We start from the raw sequence: 25,180 nt of genomic DNA on the forward strand, positions 1-25,180 counted from the left end.
GATTTTCCTTGTATTTGAACCGTCTGAGGGACAGGGCAGTATCGGGGACCCCCCGTAGAGACAGAACCAGCCACCCCTCGGAATATGAGTGTTTTACCTCGGAGTGCTGCAGCTTCCTTTCTCCAGGATGTGACATGGAGTGGAGAACCCCTGGAAAGGGGCACAGCGTCTCCTGACAAACCCACCGCTCCCAGAATGAGGAGAGGGAGGGGCTGGATGAAGGAGAATGTGTTTACTAGGGAAAGGATAGACAGGGAAAGGGAGAGAGAGAGAGCGAGAGAGAGGGAGAGGAGTGGTTTTATGTGCGGACGATGCTTCCAAACTCTTTGGGAAGGAGAGAGGCGGATATGGCAGAGCAAGCTGTTTCTGCTCAGTGAGCAAACTGGTTTCAAGTCCCCCTGAAGTGTGCACTGCCTCCCTGCTCAGAGCTGGGAGGGTCTGCAGCCCTGGGTTTCAGCACAGCGAGAGTGTTTGTCTGCAGAAGCTAGAGGAGAGTATCCCTTTCTCTGTCAGTGGTTGAGACCAGCCACCACCCCCCCACCCCCCGACACACACAAACACACACACACACACACAAACACACACACACACACACACACACACACACACACACACACACACACACACACACAGTGCTGGAAGTTGTCAGAGTTGTCTGACAGGCGACACAACGTCCCAGCACAGTTGAGAAATTCCGAGCTGGAGCTGCAGCGATAAACCTGACTGTGAGTAAAAACTTCCTCTCACTAACCCCCCGCCCCATCCCCAACCAGGGTAGGGGGCACTTGTAGGAGCTGACACCGAACACAACAGCCCCCTGTCCCTGTCCCAATCCCTTTTCTTCATCGTCTCCTACCTCGCTGTCAGCTTCACCCTCCCAATCTGGTAAGACGCCCTCACACAACTCTAACCGATCCAGCCCCTACACCCCCTCCCTATCTCTGTAACCCCCTCCAGCCCCTACACCCCCTCCCTATCTCTGTAACCCCCTCGAGCCCCTACACCCCCTCCCTATCTCTGTAAACCGCTCGAGCCCCTACACCCCCTCCCTATCTCTGTAACCCCCTCGAGCCCCTACACCCCCTCCCTATCTCTGTAACCCCCTCCAGCCCCTACTCCCCCTCCCTATCTCTGTAACCCTCTCCAGCCCCTACACCCCCTCCCTATCTCTGTAACCCCCTCGAGCCCCTACACCCCCTCCCTATCTCTGTAAACCGCTCGAGCCCCTACACCCCCTCCCTATCTCTGTAACCCCCTCGAGCCCCTACACCCCCTCCCTATCTCTGTAACCCCCTCGAGCCCGTACACCCCCTCCCTATCTCTGTAACCCCCTTGAGCCCCTACACCCCCCTCCCTATCTCTGTAACCCCCTCGAGCCCCTACACCCCCTCCCTATCTCTGTAACCCCCTCGAGCCCCTAAACCCCTCCCTATCTCTGTAACCCCCTCGAGCCCCTACACCCCCTCCCTATCTCTGTAACCCCCCTCCAGCCCCTACACCCCCTCCCTATCTCTGTAACCCCCTCCAGCCCCTACACCCGCCTCCCTATCTCTGTAAACCCCTCGAGCCCCTCCACCCCCTCCCTATCTCTGTAATCCCCCTCCAGCCCCTACACCCCCTCCCTATCTCTGTAACATCCTCCAGCCCCGACACACTACTCCCTACTGAGGGAGCGCCCTGTTGTTTGAGGGTCAGCGTTGAGGGTGTGTTGTATTGTCAGAGAGTCAGTATTGAGGGAGTATCGCACTGTCGGAGGGTCAGTGCTGAGGGAGTATCGCACTGTCGGAGGGTCAGTGCTGAGGGAGGGTCGCACTGTTGGAGGGTCAGTGCTGAGGGAGGGCCGCACTGACGGAGGGTCAGTGCTGAGGGAGGGCCGCACTGTCGGAGGGTGAGTGCTGAGGGAGGGTCGCACTGTCGGAGGGTCAGTGCTGAGGGAGGGCCGCATTGTCGGAGGGTCAGTGCTGAGGGAGTGGGCACTGTCGGAGGGCCAGTGCTGAGGGAGGGCCGCACTGTCGGAGGGTCAGTGCTGAGGGAGGGCCGCACAGTCGGAGGGTCAGTGCTGAGGGAGGGCTGCACCGTCGGAGGGTCAGTGCTGAGGGAGGGCCGCACTGTCGGAGGGTCAGTGCTGAGGGAGGGCCGCACCGTCGGAGGGTCAGTGCTGAGGGAGGGCCGCACTGTCGGAGGGTCAGTGCTGAGGGAGGGCCGCACTGTCGGAGGGTCAGTGCTGAGGGAGTGGGCACAGTCGGAGGGTCAGTACTGAGGGAGGGCCGCACTGTCGGAGGGTCAGTACTGAGGGAGGGCCGCACTGTCGGAGGGTCAGTGCTGAGGGAGGGCCGCACTGTCGGAGGGTCAGTGCTGAGGGAGTGGGCACTGTCGGAGGTCCAGTGCTGAGGGAGGGCCGCACTGTTGGAGGGTCAGTGCTGAGGGAGGGCCGCACTGTCGGAGGGTCAGTGCTGAGGGAGGGCCGCACAGTCGGAGGGTCAGTGCTGAGGGAGGGCTGCACCGTCGGAGGGTCAGTGCTGAGGGAGGGCCGCACTGACGGAGGGTCAGTGCTGAGGGAGGGCCGCACCATCGGAGGGTCAGTGCTGAGGGAGGGCCGCACTGTCGGAGGGTCAGTGCTGAGGGAGGGCCGCACTGTCGGAGGGTCAGTGCTGAGGGAGTGGGCACAGTCGGAGGGTCAGTACTGAGGGAGGGCCGCACTGTCGGAGGGTCAGTGCTGAGGGAGGGCCGCACTGTCGGAGGGTCAGTGCTGAGGGAGGGCCGCACTGTCGGAGGGTCAGTGCTGAGGGAGGGCCACACTGTCGGTGGGTCGGTGCTGAGGTAGGGCCGCACTGTCAGAGGGTCAGTGCTGAGGGAGGGCCGCACTGTCGGAGGGTCAGTGCTGAGGGAGCGCCGCACTGTCGGAGGGTCAGTGCTGAGGGAGTGCCGCACTGTCGGAGGGTCAGTGCTGAGGGAGGGCCGCACTGTCGGAGGGGCAGTGCTGAGGGATTGCCGCACTGTCGGAGGGGCAGTGCTGAGGGAGGGCCGCACTGTGGGAGGGTCAGTGCTGAGGGAGGGCCGCACTGTCGGAGGGTGAGTGCTGAGGGAGGGCCGCACTGTGGGCGGGGCAGTGCTGTGATTGTGTATTTTGGTGAGCAGTGGTAATTGATCTGTTCAGCGTTGCCCATGTCCCAGAGGGTGACCTGCATGTGCCCGAATTTGTCCCGTTAAAAAAAAACTCTGGCGTTGTTAAGTATTCTGCTCATCAGCCAATGTGACGGTGCGTGCGTTCACTCGCCCACAGTGCGATGGTCCCTGAATGCAGGAGGGCGTTTTGCCTTCCCTGTTATTGAGTCAGTGCCAGTGTGCTGCCAGGTTAGTCAACTCCTCATCGGAAAGGCTTCCTGATTATATCAAACCTGTCTGAGGAGATCCCATATGTAAATCTGGCCACAAAGCGGCCAGCGTTAGCTGTGAGTGGACAGCATTTGTTGGATAATCCAGAGTGTGTTTCATGTCCAGTTGAGGTTTGTGTGTGGAGCTCTCTGGGTGGTGCACAATGAGTGGTTGGCACTGCTCCCTCACAGCGCCCAGGGACCCAGCTTCGATACCACCCCATCTGTGCACAGTTTCCACATGCTCTCCCCGTGTCTGTGTGGGTTTCCACCGGGCGTACCGTTTTCCTCCCACAGTCCAGAGACTTCTGATCAGAAGGAGGTTGTGAAATTTGAAAGAGTTCAGAAAAGATTTACAAGGATGTTGCCAGGGTTGGAGGGTCTGAGCTACAGGGAGAGGCTGAACAGGCTGGGGCTGTTTTCCCTGGAGCGTCGGAGGCTGAGGGGTGACCTTATAGAGGTTTATAAAATCATGAGGGACATGGATAGGGTAAATAGGCAAAGTCTTTTCCCTGGGGTGGGGGAGTCCAGAACTAGAGGGACATAGGTTTAGGGTGAGAGGGGAAAGATATAAAAGGGACCTAAGGGGCAACTTTTTCCCCCAGAGGGTGGTACGTGTGTGGAATGAGCTGCCAGAGGATGTGGTGGAGGCTGGTACAATGACAACATTTAACAGGCATTTAAGAGGCATTTGGATGGGGATATGGATAGGAAGGGTTTGGGGGGATATGGGCCGGGTGCTGGCAGGTGGGACTAGATTGGGTTGGGATATTTGGGTCGGCACGGACGGGTTGGCTGTACGTGCAGGTTAGGGTGGATTGGCCGTGCTAAATTGTCCCATTGTGTTCAGGGATGTGTAGGTCTGGGTGGATTGGCCGTGCTAAATTGTCCCACAGTGTTCAGGGATGTGTAGGTTAGGGTGGATTGGCCGTGCTAAATTGTCCCACAGTGTTCAGGGATGTGCAGGTTAGGGTGGATTGGCCGTGCTAAATTGTCCCATAATGTTCAGGGATGTGTAGGTTAGGGTGGATTGGCCGTGCTAAATTGTCCCATAGTGTTCAGGGATGTGTAGGTTAGGGTGGATTGGCCGTGCTAAATTGTCCCATAGTGTTCAGGGATGTGTAGGTTAGGGTGGATTGGCTGTGCTGAATTGTCCCATAGTGTTCAGGGATGTGTAGGTCTGGGTGGATTGGCCGTGCAAAATTGTCCCACAGTGTTCAGGGATGTGTAGGTTAGGGTGGATTAGTCAGGTGTAAGTCTAGAGTATGGGGGGAGGGGAATGGGTTTGGGTGGGTTACTGTTTGGAGGGTGGGTGTGGGTCTGCTGGGTCCCCTCTCCAGCGATTCTGATTGTTTTCACAGACTGACGCAGACGCCTCTGTTAGTTGTGGAGCGAATCGACCCCTCCCCCCCATCCCCCACCCCTCACGTTCCTGTCCCTCCCTCTGATCCCAGCCCAGGGGTGCGTGACCCTCCTCTGTCTCCAAATCCTGGTCAGCGTCCCTCGGTACACATTTAAACACAGCCCAGCAGTTCATTGCCAATTAGTCTGAGCCACAGACCTGTGACAGTGTGGTGGTGGCCACTCTGTCCATCTGCTGCTTTCCACCCTCCCGCCACCCCCCCCCAATATCCCAAATGCTCGTCCATTCCCCCCGCCACCTCCTGACTGCCCTGGTTGCACCTGCCTCTCTCACCTCCACTATCTGTCGTTCCCAGGCCGGCCATTCCACATCCTAACCTCTGGCTGGGTGAGAACGGTGTTGTTCCCGTAGAACGCTGCTCTAAGCCTGGCCCCTCCGTTCTGTTCCACTGGTCACACGAGTGCAGCTTTATCTTCTTCCCTACTTCAGCCCCACTGCTCGTTTCGAAGCTCTGTTAGATCACCCTCCATCGGCCCCCTCTCCCTGAGGGGGATCCTCCTTTACCCTCCCCCTCTCCCTGAGGGGAACCCCCTTTACCCTCCCTCTCCCTGAGCGGAACCCCCTTTACCCTCCCTCTCCCTGGCCGTGCTAAATTGTCCCATAGAGTTCAGGGATGTGCAGGTTAGGGTGGATTGGCCGTGCTAAATTGTCCCACAGTGTTCAGGGATGTGTAGGTTAGGGTGGATTGGCCGTGCTAAATTGTCCCACAGTGTTCAGGGATGTGCAGGTTAGGGTGGATTGGCCGTGCTAAATTGTCCCACAGTGTTCAGGGATGTGTAGGTTAGGGTGGATTGGCCGTGCTAAATTGTCCCATAGTGTTCAGGGATGTGTAGGTTAGGGTGGATTGGCCGTGCTAAATTGTCCCATAGTGTTCAGGGATGTGTAGGTCTGGGTGGATTGGCCGTGCTAAATTGTCCCACAGTGTTCAGGGATGTGTAGGTTAGGGTGGATTGGCCGTGCTAAATTGTCCCGTAGTGTTCAGGGATGTGTAGGTTAGGGTGGATTGGCCGTGCTAAATTGTCCCATAGTGTTCAGGGATGTGTAGGTTAGGGTGGATTGGCCGTGCTAAATTGTCCCATAGTGTTCAGGGATGTGTAGGTCTGGGTGGATTGGCCGTGCTAAATTGTCCCACAGTGTTCAGGGATGTGTAGGTTAGGGTGGATTAGTCAGGTGTAAGTCTAGAGTATGGGGGGAGGGGAATGGGTTTGGGTGGGTTACTGTTTGGAGGGTGGGTGTGGGTCTGCTGGGTCCCCTCTCCAGCGATTCTGATTGTTTTCACAGACTGACGCAGACGCCTCTGTTAGTTGTGGAGCGAATCGACCCCTCCCCCCCATTCCCCACCCCTCACGTTCCTGTCCCTCCCTCTGATCCCAGCCCAGGGGTGCGTGACCCTCCTCTGTCTCCAAATCCTGGTCAGCGTCCCTCGGTACACATTTAAACACAGCCCAGCAGTTCATTGCCAATTAGTCTGAGCCACAGACCTGTGACAGTGTGGTGGTGGCCACTCTGTCCATCTGCTGCTTTCCACCCTCCCGCCACCCCCCCCAATATCCCAAATGCTCGTCCATTCCCCCCGCCACCTCCTGACTGCCCTGGTTGCACCTGCCTCTCTCACCTCCACTGTCTGTCGTTCCCAGGCCGGCCATTCCACATCCTAACCTCTGGCTGGGTGAGAACGGTGTTGTTCCCGTAGAACGCTGCTCTAAGCCTGGCCCTTCCGTTCTGTTCCACTGGACACACGAGTCCAGCTTTATCTTCTTCCCTACTTCAGCCCCACTGCTCGTTTCGAAGCTCTGTTAGATCACCCTCCATCGGCCCCCTCTCCCTGAGGGGGATCCTCCTTTACCCTCCCTCTCCCTGAGCGGAACCCCCTTTACCCTCCCTCTCTCTGAGGGGAACCCCCTTTACCCTCCCTCTCTCTGAGGGGGAACCCCCTTTACCCTCCCTCTCCCTGAGCGGAACCCCCTTTACCCTCCCTCTCTCTGAGGGGAACCCCCTTTACCCTCCCTCTCTCTGAGGGGGAACCCCCTTTACCCTCCCTCTCCCTGAGGAGGAACCCCCTTTCCCCTCCCTCTCTCTGAGGGGGCTCCCTTTACCCTCACTCTCCCTGAGGGGGAACCCCCTTTACCCTCCCTCCTCCTGAGTGTTACCCCCTTTCCCCTCCCTCTCCCTGAGGGGGAACCCCCTTTCCCCTCCCTCTCTCTGAGGGGAACCCTCTTTCCCCTCCCTCTCTCTGAGGGGAACCCCCTTTACCCTCACTCTCCCTGAGGGGTAACCCCCTTTACCCTCCCTCTCCCTGAGGGGGAACCCCCTTTCCTCTCCCTCTCTCTGAGGGGAACCCCCTTTACCCTCCCTCTCCCTGAGGAGGAACCCCCTTTCCCCTCCCTCTCTCTGAGGGGGCTCCCTTTACCCTCACTCTCCCTGAGGGGGAACCCCCTTTACCCTCCCTGTCCCTGAGGAGGAACCCCCTTTCCCCTCCCTCTCTCTGAGGGGAACCCCCTTTCCCCTCCCTCTCTCTGAGGGGCCCCCCTTTCCCCTCCCTCTCTCTGAGGGGGAACCCCCTTTACCCTCCCTCTCTCTCTCAGGGGACAGTCCCAACATTTTTAACCTGTCCCCATTCCCAAAAGTTCCTAATCCCGGGAACCGTTCTTGTCAATCAATTCTGGATTCATTTTCCGTCCATAAAAGTCCCGAGTCCCACTCGAGCCCACATGGTGTTGGTGTTCCTCGTCCCTTTGAAATGGTATTCTTGCTGACGTGTCCTGATGCAGGATGGATGCCGAGGTGACAGATGTTGGGTCCCCTTCGATGACGCGGTGATTTTGTTTTGCAGGACTCTGACATGGCGACAGAAGGGAGCCCCCCGGGATCGCCGAGCAGCCCCCATGTGTCTGATGCCAACGCTGCTCAGTGCACGATGCCAGACCCCATCAAGAGGTTCCGAAACTGTGAACCCAAAGCCCTGGGTGTAAGAAACCCCTTTTACTGTCTACCTTGCCCACCTCTAACCCCTGACCCCTCACCCCTGAGTCCAGCCCCCTCACCCCAACCCCTCATCCCAGCGATCTCACCCTCTCCCTCGCTCCCTCTCACATCTCCCTCTCCCCCCTCCCGGTCCCCACTCCCCTCCCCCACTCCCCTCTCCCCCTCCCCCCTCCACCTCCCCCTCCCCCCTCCACCTCCCCCCTCCCCCTCCCCTCTCCCCCTCCCCTCCCCCTCCCCCTCTCCCCCTCTCCCCTCCCCCCTCTCCCTCTCCCACTCCCCCTCCCCCTCCCCTCTCTCCCTCTCCACTGCCCCTCTCCCCTCTCCCCCTCCCCTCTCCACCTCCCCTCTCCCCCTCCCCCTGTCCCCCTCCCCCTCTCCCCCTCCCCTCTCCCCCCTCCCCCCTCCCCCCCCCCTCTCCCCCCCTCTCCCCCTCTCCCCCTCTCCCCCCCCCCTCCCCCCTCTCCCCCTCCCCCTCCCCCTCCCCCTCCCCTCTCCCCTCTCCCCCTCTCCCCCTCTCCCCCTCCCCTCTCCCCCCTCTCCCCCTCCCCCCTCCCCTCTCCCCCTCTCCCCCTCCCCACTCCCCTCCCCCTCTCCCACTCCCCCTGTCCCCCTCCCCCTCTCCCCACACCTCTCCCCCCTCTCCCATTCCCCTCTCACTCTCCCCCTCCCCTCTCCCCCTCCCCTCTCCCCCTTGCCCCCTCCCCTCTCCCCGCCCCCTCCCATCTCCCCCTCCCCTCCCCCTCTCCTCTCCCCTCCCCCCTCTCCTTCTCCCCTCTCCATCTTCTCTCTCCCTCTCCCTCACATGCTCCCTCGTGCCTCTCCCTCTCCCCTTTCCCCCCTCCCCCTCCCGTCTACCCTCTCCCCTCTCCATCTCCCCTCTTCCTCTCCTTCTCCCACTCCCTCTCCCTCTCCCCTCTCCATCTTCCCTCCCCCTCGCTCCTCTCCCTCTCCCTTTCCCTCGCCTCTCTCCCTCTCTCTCCCCTCCCTGTCTTCTCCCTTTCTCTCACACCTCTCCCTCACCCTGGGACAGGCTGGGGAAGGGGCTGAATGGCCCTCCTCCTGTTCCTGTGGGACAGGCTGGGGAAGGGGCTGAATGGCCCTCCTCCTGTTCCTGTGGGACAGGCTGGGGAAGGGGCTGAATGGCCCTCCTCCTGTTCCTGTGGGACAGGCTGGGGAAGGGGCTGAATGGCCCTCCTCCTGTTCCTGTGGGACAGGCTGGGGAAGGGGCTGAATGGCCCTCCTCCTGTTCCTGTGGGAAAGGCTGGGGAAGGGGCTGAATGGTCCTGTTCCTGTGGGACAGGCTGGGGAAGGGGCTGAATGGTCCTGTTCCTGTGGGACAGGCTGGAGAAGGGGCTGAATGGTCCTGTTCCTGTGGGACAGGCTGGGGAAGGGGCTGAATGGCCCTCCTGCTGTTCCTGTGGGACAGGCTGGGGAAGGGGCTGAATGGCCCTCCTCCTGTTCCTGTGGGAAAGGCTGGGGAAGGGGCTGAATGGTCCTGTTCCTGTGGGACAGGCTGGGGAAGGGGCTGAATGGTCCTGTTCCTGTGGGACAGGCTGGGGAAGGGGCTGAATGGTCCTGTTCCTGTGGGACAGGCTGGGGAAGGGGCTGAATGGCCCTCCTGCTGTTCCTGTGGGACAGGCTGGGGAAGGGGCTGAATGGCCCTCCTGCTGTTCCTGTGGGACAGGCTGGGGAAGGGGCTGAATGGCCCTCCTGCTGTTCCTGTGGGACAGGCTGGGGAAGGGGCTGAATGGCCGCCCTCCTGTTCCTGTGGGGCAGTGATACAATGGGAGGAGTTGCTGAGTAATGGATGGGTACTGTCTGTGTTTGTAGGTCGCGTTGTTGATGTTGGGTTTAATCGTGTTCTCTCTCGAAATCCGGTGTCTCAACCTAGTGCCCTCGAAGGTGATCCAGTCCGGGAGCCCCTTTCTCGTGGCTGTGTTGGTGAGTGACGTTCGGGGGGCGTTCTCACCTTCCCCGATGGCGGGACACTGCCCTGACTCAGGGACATCCCCTCACCAAATGTAGAACTCCGTTTCAGCTCAGTCTCTCATGTACAAACACGTGGACCCACACACACCAACACGTGAACTCGTGCACACCAACACGTGAACTCGCGCACGCAAACACGTGAACCCACACGCACAAACACGTGGACCCACACACACAAACACGTGGACCCACACACACAAACACATGTACCCACACACACAAACACGTGAACTCGTGCACACCAACACGTGGACCCGCACACACAAACACGGGAACCCGCACACACAAACACGGGAACCCGCACACACAAACACGTGGACCCGCGCACACAAACACGTGAACCCGCGCACACAAACACGTGAACCCGCGCACACAAACACGTGAACTCGCACACACAAACACGGGAACCCGCGCACACAAACACGTGGACCCGCGCACACAAACACGTGAACCCGCGCACACAAACACGTGAACTCGCACACACAAACACGTGAACTCACGCACACAAACACGGGAACCCGCGCACACAAACACGTGAACCCGCGCACACAAACACGTGAACTCGCGCACACAAGCACATGAACTCGCACACACAAACACGTGAACCCGCACACACAAACACGTGAACTCGTGCACACAAGCACGTGAACTCACGCACACAAACACGTGAACCCGCACACACAAACACGTGAACCCGCGCACACAAACACATGAACTCGCGCACACAAACACGTGAATTCGTGCACACAAACACGTGAACCCACACACACAAACACATGAACTCACACACACAAACACGTGAACCCACACACAAACACGTGAACCCGCGCACACAAACACACTCTCACACACACTCTCACACCTACAGACACACTCACACACACACTCACACACACTCTCACACCTACAGACACACTTACACTCACACACACTCTCCCACCTACAGACACACTCACACATACATACATTCTCACACACACACACTCACACTCACACACACAGACACAAACTCATAGACACACACACGCACATACACACACAGACACACACGGACACACACACACACACACACAAACACAGAAACGCCTGACATGTTTTAAGGTTGTCATGGAGAGAGTCAGACTGATCCTCGGGTTAAAGTGCTAATTGGGGTGGGGGGGAGGTGAGGACGGTGGGATCCAGAGGATTTTGGTTGGGGGCGGCTGTTTGAATCCCGTCTGGACACATGGGACCTTTTGAAGGCGGTTTGATCCGAGTTCAGGAATGACATGTCCCTGTGAGGGTGGGACCTAAAGGAGGGGGTGGGCTGGATTTCACAACCTTGGCTGATGACAGAAAGGGAAAGGTTAGTCAGGAAGGAACAGCTCTAGGACACTGCAACTGGTGTTTGGACGTTGTAGACAGAGGAGCCTCGGTTATCCGAACATCGGTTATCCGAACATCGGTTATCCGAATTTCAGATTATCCAAACAACACCGCAAGCTCTTATCCGAATGTTCGATTATCCAATCAAAATACTACCCACTCGTGTCATACAGTCATAGCATAACAGACCCTTCGGCCTGACCTGTCCATGTTGACCCAGATATCCCAACCCAATCCAGTCCCACCTGCCAGCACCCGGCCCATATCCCCCCCAAACCCTTCCTATCCATATCCCCATCCAAATGCCTCTTAAATGTTGTCATTGTACCAGCCCCCACCACATCCTCTGGCAGCTCATTCCACACACGTACCACCCTCTGGGGGAAAAAGTTGCCCCTTAGCTCCCTTTTATATCTTCCCCCTCTCACCCTAAACCTATGTCCCTCTAGTTCTGGACTCCCCCCACCCCCAGGGAAAAGACTTTGTCTATTTACCCTATCCATGTCCCTCATGATTTTATAAACCTCTATAAGGTCACCCCTCAGCCTCCGACGCTCCAGGGAAAACAGCCCCAGCCTGTTCAGCCTCTCCCTGTAGCTCAGACCCTCCAACCCTGGCAACATCCTTGTAAATCTTTTCTGAACCCTTTCAAGTTTCACAACGTGATTCCGGGCCCGTTAGTTCAAATGGTGCTGCTATTTTCTTATAACACGGGATTGCGCAAGAACAGACCCACCCCATTCTAGCACAACCGATGGTACATAACATTATGAGGGGCATGGGCAGGGCGGGATAGTCAGGGTCCGTTTCTTTTATTCCCCAGAACGGAAATGCCAAATGCATTTAAGACAAGACAGGGGTAGGTTTAAAGGAGATGTGAGGGCTAGGCTTTTTGTTTTTTGACACAGAGGGTGGTAGGTGCCTGGAACACGCTGCCAGGGAAGGTGCCAGAAGCAGATACAAGCGACACCGGGACTCACCCGTGTACTGGGCAGGGGATAGAGGGATACAGACCATGTGCAGGCAGAGATTAGAATGGGACAGGCTCAGAGATGGTGGGCCGAAGGGCCTTTCCTGCTCTTTCTGTTCGCCAAAGAGGTAGCAGCAGTGTGAGGTTGTTAGGAGAGACAGAGAGAGAGACAGACAGACAGAGAGAGACAGGCAGAGAGAGACAGAGAGAGAGAGATACAGAGAGACAGAGAGAGAGACAGAGACAGAGACAGAGAGAGTGAGAGTGAGAGAGAGAGACAGAGAAAGACAGAGAGAGAGAGAGAGAGACAGAGACAGAGAGAGAGAGAGAGAGAGGGGGACAGAGAAAGACAGAGAGAGAGAGACACAGAGACAGAGAGAGAGAGAACGGTAAAGAGGGAAGGGGACGGTACTCTGAGCGGCGTGTGATCGCTCGACAGACACGCGTGTTCTTCGCTAGCTCCCCCTGACCACTGTCTCTCTTGCAGTTTGTCCTCACGGGAACCCTCGTCCTTCTCGGTGACCAGAAACCACGCCAAGGACTCGTGAGTAAAGCCCGTTCCCGGGCGGGCACCTCGCCTCCTCTCCTTCCCTTCAGCCGCACCAGGCCCAGCAAAGGGGCCATTCGGCCCATCAGGGATAGTGCTGGAACCTTGGCCGGGGCCGTCATTGGGCGGTTTTTGAAGGCGGAGCCCCCTGCTGGCAAACCTCTTCCTCTGTCCCTCGTCAGGACACTGCCGCAAGAATGCCAAACTTCGAACGATTCACACGGCTGGAGGGAATAGAGCCCTGATTGGCTGGCGTGTCATGGAGGATAGGTGTAGGCCATTCGACCCCTCAAGCCTGCTACCCCATTCACCGCTGATGATGGGGCTCAATCCCACAATCCTGCCCTCCCCCCTCCCATAGCCCTCTCCGTCTGAAACAGCCCAATGTTTTGGCCTCAGCTGTTCTCTGGGTTTGGGGAATCCCACAGGCCCCCCCATTCCCTGGGGGAAACATATCCCCCTCCCCTCAGTCTCAGAGAGACGAAGAGCACGGGTACAGACCCTTGGGTCCAACTGGCAGGCGGGACGAGATTGGGTTGGGATATCATGACCAAGTTGGGCCGAAGGGTCTCTGTGCATCTCTGTGACCCATCCACGCCGACCAGATGTCCCACCTGCCAGCACCCGGCCCATATCCCCCCAAACCCTTCCTATCCATATCCCCATCCAAATGCCTCTTAAATGTTGTCATTGTACCAGCCCCCACCACATCCTCTGGCAGCTCATTCCACACACGTACCACCCTCTGGGGGAAAAAGTTGCCCCTTAGGTCCCTTTCCCCTCTCACGCTAATCCCTGGTTCAGGACCCGGCCACCCTCTGGGAATATCCTTCCCATGGCTTCCCTGTCTGGTCCTGTTCGAATATTGTAGGTATCCCTGAGAGGCCCTGCCCGTGTTTTTATTCTGAGTGAACACACAGTTCTGGGGGGGAGGGGGTGGGGGGCTCGATTTCCCCTCACGCATCAGCACTGTCAACCCAAGAGTCCATATGGTGAAGCCTTCTCCTCGAGTGCAGGGTAAGGAGGCGAACGCACGCACGATACTCCGAGGGGAGGTGGCGGGGGAAGGAGGAGGAGGGTGGTCTCCCCAAGACCCCTGTCTGACGGCAGCAAAGCTCTCCAACCCTCTCACCCTCATTGCCTGCAAACACTTCCTCCCTGCGATGGGTGCAGGTCCCCTCTCTGCACACTCCCTTCCTCTCTCTCTCTCTCAACTCACAGCCTTGCAGATAATAAGTCGGCCTTTCTGGTTATGGCTGGGCCCAGTGAGGGAGCTCGCGTTTCTCCAGCAGCTCTCCCCCCGGCCCTGGTGCTCACGCATTCACCCAGCCTGCCCACCCCCCAAATCCCACTGCGCCATCTCCCATCACTGCCCGCCCTCCTGCCCCGTCTTGGCTCATCTGGAGATTACAGAGGAAAATCCATTATCCGCTCGGATGACCCAAATGCTGGGGAACGCGGTTAGCCACGCCTTGGGACCTTGCGATCCCGTTCGGACAATCCGAAATTCGGATAACCGAATGCCAGAGAATCGAGGTTCCTCTGTGTTACATTTGGTTCCCTCGTCCTAATCATTAACGGGACTCTCTGAGGTACTGACCCCTGCAGTCCCCTCCCCCAACTCGTCGCTGACCCGTTTATTCCTGACCTTTGCTTCCGAATCCTCTGCCCATCTCGCCGCACGACCCCCAATCCCGTGAGGTTTAACTTCCCACACTCGCCTCTTGTTTGGGATTTGTCGAAATCCTTCTGGAACTCCGAGTGCAGGACAACCTCGGTTATCTGAACATCAATTATCCCAACTTTGGATTATCCAAACGAGTTCTAAAGCTCCTGGAGATGCTTCCTACGTTCACCGTCAGGGTGGTTATCTGAACGATCCGTTATCCGAACAAAATACTACCCCCTCAGTCTCGTTCGGATAATCGAGATCCCTCTGTGAACCACATCCACCAGCTCCCCCCCATCAGCTCCTCTGGTTATACCCCCTGAAGAATTCCAGTTGGATTTGTTTGACGTAAATCCCTTTTGTGATTCCATGTGTCTGATTCGACCACTGTTTCCGAAGTGCTCCGCGGTAAAGTCCTTGATAACGGACTCCAGCACCTTCCCAGAGAGAGTGAGGACTGCAGAGTGAGGCGCTGGAAAAACACATAAGGTCAGGCAGGGTCTGAAGGAGCAGGAGGGTCTCCTCAGATGCTGCCTGACCTGCTGTGTTTTTCCAGCGCCTCACTCCGACATAGAGTCATAGAGATATACAGCACGGAAACAGACCCTTCGGCCCAACCCGTCCATGCTGACCCAGATATCCTAGCCCAATCTAGACCCACCTGCCAGCACCCGACCCATATCCCTCCAAACCCTTCCTATCCATATCCCCATCCAAATGCCTCTTAAATGTTGTCATTGTACCAGCCTCCACCACATCCTCTGGCAGCTCATTCCACACACGTACCACCCTCTGGGGAAAAAGTTGCCCCTTAGGTCCCTTTTATATCTTTCCCCTCTCACCCTAAACCTATGCCCCTCTAGTTCTGGACTCCCCCACCCCAGGGAAAAGACTTTGTCTATTTACCCTATACATGCCCCTCATGATTTTATAAACCTCTATAAGGTCACCCCTCAGCCTCCGACGCTCCAGGGAAAACAGCCCCAGCCTGTTCAGCCTCTCCCTGTAGCTCAGACCCTCCAACCCTGGCAACATCCTTGTAAATCTTTTCTGAACCCTTTCAAGTTTCACAACATCTTTCCGATAGGAAGGAGACCAGAATTGCACCCAATATTCCAACAGTGGCCTAACCAATGTCCTGTACAGCCGCAACATGACCTCCCAACTCCTGTACTCAATACTCTGACCAATAAAGGAAAGCATACCAAACGCTGCCTTCACTATCCTATCTACCTGCGACTCCACTTTCAAGGAGCTATGAACCTGCACTCCAAGATCTCTTTGTTCAGCAACACTCCCCAGGACCTTCCCATTAAGTGTATAAGTCCTGCTCCCAAAATGCAGCACCTCGCATTTATCTGAATTAAACTCCATCTGCCACTTCTCAGCCCATTGGCCCATCTGGCCCAGATCCTGGTGTAATCTGAGGTAACCTTCTTCGCTGTCCACTACACCTCCAATTTTGGTATCATCTGCAAACTTACTAACTGTACCTCTTATGGTCACATCCAAATCATTTATGTAAATGACAAAAAGTAGAGGGCCCAGCACCGATCCTTGTGGCACTCCACTGGTCACAGGCCTCCAGTCTGAAAAACAACCCTCCACCACCACCCTCTGTCTTCTACCTTTGAGCCAGTTCTGTATCCAAACGGCCAGTTCTCCCTGTATTCCATGAGATCTAACCTTGCTAATCAGTCTCCCATGGGGAACCTTGTCGAACGCCTTACTGAAGTCCGTATAGATCACATCTACCGCTCTGCCCTCATCACTGACATCAGACTCACTAGTCTGTAAATCACTGTTTTCTTTGTCCCACCTATTTTAAATAATGGGGTTACATTAGCTACCCTCCAATCTGCAGGAACTATACCAGAGTCTAAAGAACTTTGCAAATGACCGCCAATGGATTCATTATTTCTAGGGCCACTTCCTTAACTGCTATGGATCTGAGATTATTTGGCCCTGGGGATTTATCAGCCCGAGGACCATAAGATGATAAGACATAGGAATGGAGTAAGACCATTCAGCCCATCCACCGCCATTCAATCATGGCCCGATTGGCATTTCAACGCCACTTCCCCGCAACTCTCCCCGCATCCCATAATTCCTAGCGAGATTATCGCCCCCTCTTTGACGACATTTAACGTCCTGGCCCCAGCCTACAATCCCATCAGTTTCTCCCGTACAGTCTCTCTACCACACTGAACCCCATGCTCCCCGTCATTTCTGACACGAGCAAGGTATGAATTAAGTTTGTGAGGAAGGGCTCATGCCCGAAACGTCGAGTCTCCTGCTCCTCGGATGCTGCCTGACCTGCTGCGCTTGTCTAGCACTGCTCTGATCTCCAACATCTGCAGTCCTCACTTTCACCTATGAATGTGCCCACCAATTCTTTGTTCTATGTTATAAATTCCTCCACGTGTGACCATAAGGGGCCTACATTTAGTTTTCGCTTGATCTCATTCTCTTTACGCGCCTTTCGAAACTTTTACAGTCAGTTCTGGCGTTTCTAGCGAGCTGACTCTCAGAATCTACATATCCCCCCAACTTTTTTAAACGATTTCTGTGTCCTGCTTTGCTAACTGAACTGTTTCCAGTTTGTTATGCCTCTTTGGATTTTTCTTTGGTGTCTGTGCTGAATAACAAGCCCAGCTTTTGCTGTAAGTCACTGGCGCGAGACTGGAATCGACAGCTCTCGGTAATTGTCACCATGTGGTGTTTGAATGTTTACCGCTGCCAGGATCCATTATCATTCCTCTCCTCAATGTTTCCCAGCCCCGTTAACAGGCCTTATTCCCGTCGGAGTTCGCCTCGTTGAAATGCAGGAACTCTGTTGCCATGGAGAAAGCAGCAGGGGATGGGAAGCTCATTTGGGGAGGGGAATAGACGCTCCTTATTTACACAGACAAACATCCCAGGGAGCAACATTGCCAAGCAGCTTTAATGAGCTAAGCTCTGACGATCTTTGAGGGGAGGCGATGGCCCAGTGGTGTTATCGCCAGAATGCTGGCAGCTCAGAGAGTCCGGGTGACGCCCTGGGGATCCCAGGTTCGAATCCCACCATGACAGAGTGGGAGGGGGGGGTGGATTTTGAATTTGATAATAACCTGGAATTAAGAGTCGAATGTCGATTGTCAGGACCTGGGTTCACGAATGGTCTTGAGGGAAGAAAATACCTGATGTGGCCTACATGCGACTCCAGACCCCACAGCCATGTGGCTGACTCTTAGCAGCCCCCTTAGTACTGGTCCGATCCAGTTGCACTAACAACAACAACAAAACAAATTCGGTTATGATTAGTTGGGATGGCGTGATGGTGATCGTACAAAGTTTGGAATTCTTGCCAGCGGTCCTGATGCAATGCCGGGTTAAAAGCATCGGCGACACAGCGCCCTTCTTGGCAAGACAGAAGCCGGGTGCCATCCTAGGACTGCCATCCTCAATGAGCCAGCCACAAGGTAGACAAGGTGGTGAAGGGGGCATTTGGAATACTCTGCCTGTATTGGTCGGCGCGTTGGGTTGGGAGGCCATCTTGCGGCTGGACAGGACGTCAGGGAGGTCACTGTTGGAATGTTTCCTTGAGTCCTGCTCTCCCTGCTGCAGGAAGGACGGAGACAGGCCGTTCGGCCTAAACCAGTCCGTGCTGACCCATCTCCTCCATCCACGCTAACCCCATTTCCCTGCACTTAGCCCACATCCTTCTAAACCTCTTCTATCTACGTTGTGAAACTTGAAAGGGTTCGGAAAAGATTTACAAGGATGTTACCAGGGTTGGAGGGTCTGAGCTACAGGGAGAGGCTGAACAGGCTGGGGCTGTTTTCCCTGGAGCGTCGGAGGCTGAGGGGTGACCTTATAGAGGTTTATAAAATCATGAGGGGCATGGATAGGGTAAATAGACAAAGTCTTTTCCCTGGGGTGGGGGAGTCCAGAACTAGAGGGGCATAGGTTTAGGGTGAGAGGGGGAAAGATATAAAAGGGACCTAAGGGGCAACTTTTTCCCCCAGAGGGTGGTACGTGTATGGAATGAGCTGCCAGAGGATGTGGTGGGGGCTGGTACAATGACAGCATTTAAGAGGCATTTGGATGGGGATATGGATAGGAAGGGTTTGGGGGGATACGGGCCGGGTGCTGGCAGGTGGGACTAGATTGGGTTGGGATATCAGGGCAAGGTAGGCTGAAGGGTCTGTTTCCGTCTCTGTGACTCCGACATATCTGCTGGAAGGTGGAGGAGTTGGAGGGAGAGGGTGGGGGAGGGGAAGCATCTCCTGCATCAACCCCACACCCCCTTCGACCCTCACCATGGCGACCCCAGCTTCGGATTTCCAGGGGGCTGGGCCCGAAGCGGGTACCGTCGCCACGGCGATGCTCCGAGAGGCGCGCCCCCTCTGGGCACCCATGACCAGGCCCCAGGGCCCACCCTCAGGCCCTTGATGGGGGAGGGGGGAGTGGAAGGAGATTGGTGTGGGACGATCTGTTGTAAGGTGAGGGGGGGAGAGGGGGGGAAGCGTTTATCGACGGTTCGGGAGGGGCGCGAGTGGGTGGCTGGGGTCGTGGGGGCAGGGAGTCACCCGCTTTGTGTCAACCCCGTCTCCCGCCCATCCCCAACTCCCTGAAGCGTTGGAGGAGGCAGTTCAACCCTTCCCCCCCACCTAGCTCCGGCCAAGAGATCAGTAAAATGGCGTGTCCCCTCTGACTTACAGCTGAGAGCGTGCCTGGCCAGCGCCATCGTCACCATGGTGGTCTCCGCCATCGAGTTAGTCGTGTACCTGGTGGACATCAGTGAACACAGGAAGAGGTCACTGCTCTGCCTGGTGGGTGAGGATACCCAGAGATGCTACCACCTCCTGGGAAAACAGGTAACCCCCCCACCCCCCCCCACCCACACTGTCGGAGGGTCAGTGCTGAGGGAGTGGGCACTGTCGGAGGGTCAGTGCTGAGGGAGTGTCGCACTGTCGGAGGGTCAGTGCTGAGGGAGGGCCGCACTGTCAGAGGGTCAGTGCTGAGGGAGGGCCGCACTGTCGGAGGGTCAGCGCTGAGGGAGGGCCGCACTGTCGGAGGGTCAGTGCTGAGGGAGGGCCGCACTGTCGGAGGGTCAGTGCTGAGGGAGGGCCGCACTGTGGGAGGGTCAGTGCTGAGGGAGGGCCGCACTGTCGGAGGGTCAGTGCTGAGGGAGGGCCGCGCTGTCGGAGGGTCAGTGCTGACTCTCTCTCCCCTCCCTGTCCGTCTCCCTTTCTCTCACACCTCTCCCTCACCCTGGGACAGGCTGGGGATGGGGCTGAATGGCCCTCCTGCTGTTCCTGTGGGACAGGCTGGGGAAGGGGCTGAATGGCCGTCCTCACTTGCAGTGTGACCTGAATGTTTGTGTTCTGACAGAGAGTCCTGTACGTGAACGTCCCCATCTTTTACCTGCTGACCCTGAGTGGCCTGGTCCTGTGCATCATCGTGTCCACCAGGGTCTACCAGCTCGTTCGCCTCGGGGACCCCGAGATGGAGCAGGTACTGCACCTCCCCTTCCTCACGGGCAAACGGAGCAGGGTCCGACCCCCCGCTCCCATCACACACTCCCAGGGACAGGGACAGCTCCCTCTACAATGTCCCATCACACACTCCCAGGGACAGGGACAGCACGGGGTTAGATACAGAGTAAAGCTCTCTCTACACTGTCCCCCATCAAACACTCCCAGGGACAGGGACAGCACGGGGTTAGATACAGAGTAAAGCTTCCTCTACCCTGTCCCCCATCAAACACTCCCAGGACAGGGACAGCACAGGGTTAGATACAGAGTAAAGCTCCCTCTACACTGTCCCCCATTAAACACTCCCAGGGACAGGGACAGCACGGGGTTAGATACAGAGTAAAGCTCTCTCTACACTGTCCCCCATCAAACACTCCCAGGACAGGGACAGCACAGGGTTAGATACAGAGTAAAGCTCCCTCTACACTGTCCCCCATCAAACACTCACAGGGACAGGGACAGCACGGGGTTAGATACAGAGTAAAGCTCCCTCTACACTGTTCCCCCATCAAACACTCCCAGGGACAGGGACAGCACGGGGTTAGATACAGAGTAAAGCTCCTTCTACACTGTCCCCCATCAAACACTCCCAGGGACAGGGACAGCACGGGGTTAGATACAGAGTAAAGCTCCCTCTACACTGTCCCCCGTCAAACACTCCCAGGGACAGGGACAGCACAGGGTTAGATACAGAGTAAAGCTCCCTCTACACTGTCCCCCGTCAAACACTCCCAGGGACAGGGACAGCACAGGGTTAGATACAGAGTAAAGCTCCCTCTACACTGTCCCCCGTCAAACACTCCCAGGGACAGGGACAGCACAGGGTTAGATACAGAGTAAAGCTCCCTCTACACTGTCCCCCGTCAAACACTCCCAGGGACAGGGACAGCACAGGGTTAGATACAGAGTAAAGCTCCCTCTACACTGTCCCCCATCAAACACTCCCAGGGACAGGGACAGCATGGGGTTAGATACAGAGTAGAGCTCCCTCTACACTGTCCCCCATCAAACACTCCCAGGGACAGGGACAGCACAGGGTTAGATACAGAGTAAAGCTCCCTCTACACTGTCCCCCATCAAACACTCCCAGGGACAGGCACAGCACGGGGTTAGATACAGAGTAAAGCTCCCTCTACACTGTCCCCCATCAAACACTCCCAGGGACAGGGACAGCACAGGGTTAGATACATAGTAAAGCTCCCTCTACACTGTCCCCCGTCAAACACTCCCAGGGACAGGGACAGCACAGGGTTAGATACAGAGTAAAGCTTCCTCTACACTGTCCCCCATCAAACACTCCCAGGGACAGGGACAGCACGGGGTTAGATACAGAGTAAAGCTCCCTCTACACTGTCCCCCATCAAACACTCCCAGGGACAGGGACAGCACGGGGTTAGATACAGAGTAAAGCTCCCCCTACACTGTCCCCCATCAAACTGAACCAGGACCATTTGGCGGCGTTTGGCCCATACCCCTCTAAATTCTGGATCAGTGGTGCTGGAAGAGCACAGCGGGTCAGGCAGCGTCCGAGGAGCAGTAAAACCGACGTTCCGGGCAAATGCCCTTCATCAGGAATAAAGGCAGAGAGCCTGAGGGTGGAGAGATCAGTGAGAGGAGGGTGGGGGGTAGGGAGCAAGTAGCATAGAGTACAGTAGGTGAGGGGGGAGGGGATGGAGGTGATAGGTCATGGCGGGGGTGGGGTTGGGTGGATAGGTGGGAAAGGAGATGGGCAGGTAGGATAGGTCATGGGGATAGTGCTGAGCTGGAAGTTTGGAACTAGAGTGTTGTGGGGGGAAGGGGGAATGAGGAAGCTGTTGAAGTCCACATTGATGCCCTGGGGTTGAAGTGTTCCAAGGTGGAAGATGAGGTGTTCTTCCTCCAGATGTCTGGTGGTGAGGGAGCGGTGGTGAAGGAGGCCCAGGGCCTCCATATTCCTCAGCAGAGTGGGAGGGGGAGTTGAAATATTGGGCCACGGGGCGGTGTGGTTGATTGGTGCGGGTGTCTCGGAGATGTTCCCTAAAGCGCTCTGCTGGCAGGTGTCCAGTCTCCCCAATGTGGAGGAGACCGCATCGGGAGCAACGGATACAATGAATGATATTGGTGGATGTGCAGGTAAAAACTTTGATGGATGTGGAAGGCTCCTTTAGGGCCTTGGATGGAGGTGAGGGAGGAGGTGTGGGTGCAGGTTTTGCAATTCCTGCGGTGGCAGGGGAAGGTGCCAGGACGGGAGGGTGGGTTGAAGGGGGGGTGTGGACCTGACCAGGTCGTCACAGAGGGAAGGGTCTGTGTGGAAGGCAGAAATGGGTGCGGAGGGAAATATATCCCTGGTGGTGGGGTTTGTTTGGAGGTGGCGGAAATTTCGGCGGATGATTTGGTTTGTGCGAAGGTTGGTAGGGTGGAAGGTGAGCACCAGGGGCGTTCTGTCCTTGTTATGGTTGGAGGGGTGGGGTCTGAGGACGGAGGTGCGGGATGTGGACGAGATGCATTAGAGGGCATCTTTAACCACGTGGGAAGGGAAATTGCGGTCTCTGAAGGAGGCCATCTGGTGTGTTCTGTGGTGGAACTGGTCCTCCTGGGAGTAGATACAGCAGAGGTGGAGGAATTGGGAATACGGGATGGCATACAGGGACAGCAGAGTGCTAGGGATGGAGTAAAGCTCCCTTTTCCCTCTCCCCCTTGTGTGCCGTGTGGTTCTCCTCCTCAGTCCTGGTCTTGTTCTCCTTGGTCAGATATTTCCCTTGACCCTGTGGCTTTCTGCTCCCCGTACAGCTGCTGCGATCGTGCCCCCCTGGCGATCCGGAAGGAGCCTCTCTGGTTTCCCCGGAGCCTGACCAGGAACACACTGAGCCGGCCGCACACCGCGGGACCGGGGGCCGGGAGACACCCAAGTCCAGAGCTGGCAAGAGGACGTTGCTCGTTCACAAGTTCCTGGAAGGACACCCCAAGGCTTTAGGCGTATGTTGGCCCCTTCGAGGGATATGATTTCAGTTTGGCTTTTGACCACATATTACACAGAACCATGATCCTCTCTGTTCTGCCAATTGCTTTGTTGGGATTGGTCACCTCCTCCAGGCCCCACCCCCCAAACCCATCCCCACCCCCCACTCACCCCCACCCAGCTATGGATCACACATGGCCCCTTTCCAAGAAAATGATAATGACCTCTCTCTGTCTCTCGCTCTCTTTCTCTCTCTCCCTCCCTCTTTCTCTCTCCCTCTTTCTCCCTCTCTGCTTCTCTCCCTCCCTCAATCTCTCCCTCCCTCACTCTCTGTCTCTTTCTCCCTCTCTCTCCCTCTGTCTCTCTCTCTCTCTCCTCATCTCTCTCCCTCTGTCTCTCTCCCTATCTCGATCTCTGCCCCTCTCTCTATCCCTGTCTCTCTCTCTCTATCTCTCTCTGCCCCTCTCTCTATCTCTCTCTCACTCCCTCACTCTCTCTCTGTCTTTCTCTCTCTCTCTCTCTCTTCCCTCATCCCCCTCACCCCCTCTCTCTCTCTCCCCCTAACTCTCTCTCCCTCACTCACTCTCTCTCTCTCCCTCACTCTCTCTCTCTCTCTTCCCTCATCCCCCTCACCCCCTCTCTCTCTCTCTCTCCCCCTAACTCTCTCTCCCTCACTCACTCTCTCTCTGTCTTTCTCTCTCTCTCTCCCTCTCTCTCCCCACCTTTCTCTCTCTCTCTCTCTCTCTCAACATCAGCAAACCATAAAGAACTGGTTGTTGACTTCAGGGAAGTAAGGGGGAGAGCGGTCCTCCCGAGAGGAGCTGACGGTGAAACGTGGAGGGCGTCAAGTTCCTGGGAGGGACGAAATCCGCCAACCTGTCCTGGCCTTCCCACACAGATGTGATGGACAAGAGGACAGGACGATGCCTCCTCATTGGTCAGGCGGGCTCAGGAAATCCGCCATGTCCAGGAGGGCCCTGTCCCACTTGAGCAGGTGAACCACAGAGAGCGTACTGTGCAGAAGGGTCTGGGACCCCATCCGCTGGGCCCAGGACCGTACAGAATGGCCGAAGGGGGGTGTGCATAGGACAGACCATCGCGGACGCCAACCATCCAGCCATGGACTCCATTTACATGGCTCACTCCCACAGAAAGGCTGCCATCATCATCAAAGGCCCAGCATACCCCAGTAAGGCTCTCTGCTGTCAGAAACTCGAACACACCCACCGATGGGTTCATGGACAGCTTCCTCTCGGCTGTTATCAGACTGCGGAACAGACCTCTCCACGTTCCATCGAGCGCTCACCTTGCTTTTCAGCATCTGTGCACCGTAACTGAGAATGAGAGATTCCCTACAGTGTGGAAACAGGCCCTTCGGCCCAACTAGTGCACACTGACCCTCCAAAGATCACGCTACCCAGACCCATTCCCCTACCCTATTACTCTACATTTCCTCCGGATTAATCCACCCTAACCTACACATCCTTGAACACTGTGAGACAATTTAGCACGGCCAATCCACCCTAACCTACACATCCCTGAACACTGTGAGACAATTTAGCACGGCCAATCCACCCTAACCTACACATCCCTGAACACTGTGAGACAATTTAGCACGGCCAATCCACCCTAACCTACACATCCCTGAACACTGTGGGACCATTTAGCACGGCCAATCCACCCTAACCTACACATCCCTGAACACTATGGGACAATTTAGCACGGCCAATCCACCCTAACCTGCACATCCCTGAACACTGTGGGACAATTTAGCACGGCCAATCCACCCTAACCTACACATCCCTGAACACTGTGGGACAATTTAGCACGGCCAATCCACCCTAACCTACACATCCCTGAACACTGTGAGACAATTTAGCACGGCCAATCCACCCTAACCTACACATCCCTGAACACTGTGGGACAATTTAGCACGGCCAATCCACCCTAACCTACACATCCCTGAACACTGTGAGACAATTTAGCACGGCCAATCCACCCTAACCTACACATCCCTGAACACTGTGAGACAATTTAGCACGGCCAATTCACCCTAACCTGCACATCCCTGAACACTGTGGGACAATTTAGCACGGCCAATCCACCCTAACCTACACATCCCTGAACACTGTGGGACAATTTAGCACGGCCAATCCACCCTAACCTGCACATCCCTGAACACTGTGGGACAATTTAGCACGGCCAATCCACCCTAACCTACACATCCCTGCACACTATGGGACAATTTAGCACGGCCAATCCACCCTAACCTACACATCCCTGAACACTATGGGACAATTTAGCACGGCCAATCCCCCCTAACCTACACATCCCTGAATACTGTGGGACAATTTAGCACGGCCAATCCACCCTAACCTACACATCCCTGAACACTGTGGGA

At 56.5% G+C, this 25,180-nt stretch overlaps 1 protein-coding gene across 2 annotated transcripts in view; it reads left to right on the forward strand.

Moving 5' to 3' along the window:
- The first annotated feature begins 210 nt into the window (after positions 1-210).
- Positions 211-25,180, forward strand: part of LOC132834546 (high affinity immunoglobulin epsilon receptor subunit beta-like) — a 44,207-nt gene continuing 19,237 nt past the window's right edge. Inside the window, exons 1-7 of one of the 2 annotated variants that reach the window (XM_060853478.1) lie at positions 211-725; positions 7,631-7,765; positions 9,613-9,723; positions 12,594-12,650; positions 19,026-19,181; positions 19,699-19,821; positions 22,611-22,796. In XM_060853478.1, the coding sequence (XP_060709461.1) occupies positions 7,640-7,765; positions 9,613-9,723; positions 12,594-12,650; positions 19,026-19,181; positions 19,699-19,821; positions 22,611-22,796 (759 nt within the window). In that variant the 5' untranslated portion in view covers positions 211-725; positions 7,631-7,639. The remainder of the gene's footprint in view (positions 726-7,630; positions 7,766-9,612; positions 9,724-12,593; positions 12,651-19,025; positions 19,182-19,698; positions 19,822-22,610; positions 22,797-25,180) is intronic. The other variant, XM_060853479.1, reaches the window with a different exon arrangement.

Source organism: Hemiscyllium ocellatum, chromosome 40 (genome assembly GCF_020745735.1).
Source record: "Hemiscyllium ocellatum isolate sHemOce1 chromosome 40, sHemOce1.pat.X.cur, whole genome shotgun sequence".
Classification (NCBI taxonomy): Eukaryota; Metazoa; Chordata; class Chondrichthyes; order Orectolobiformes; family Hemiscylliidae; genus Hemiscyllium; species Hemiscyllium ocellatum.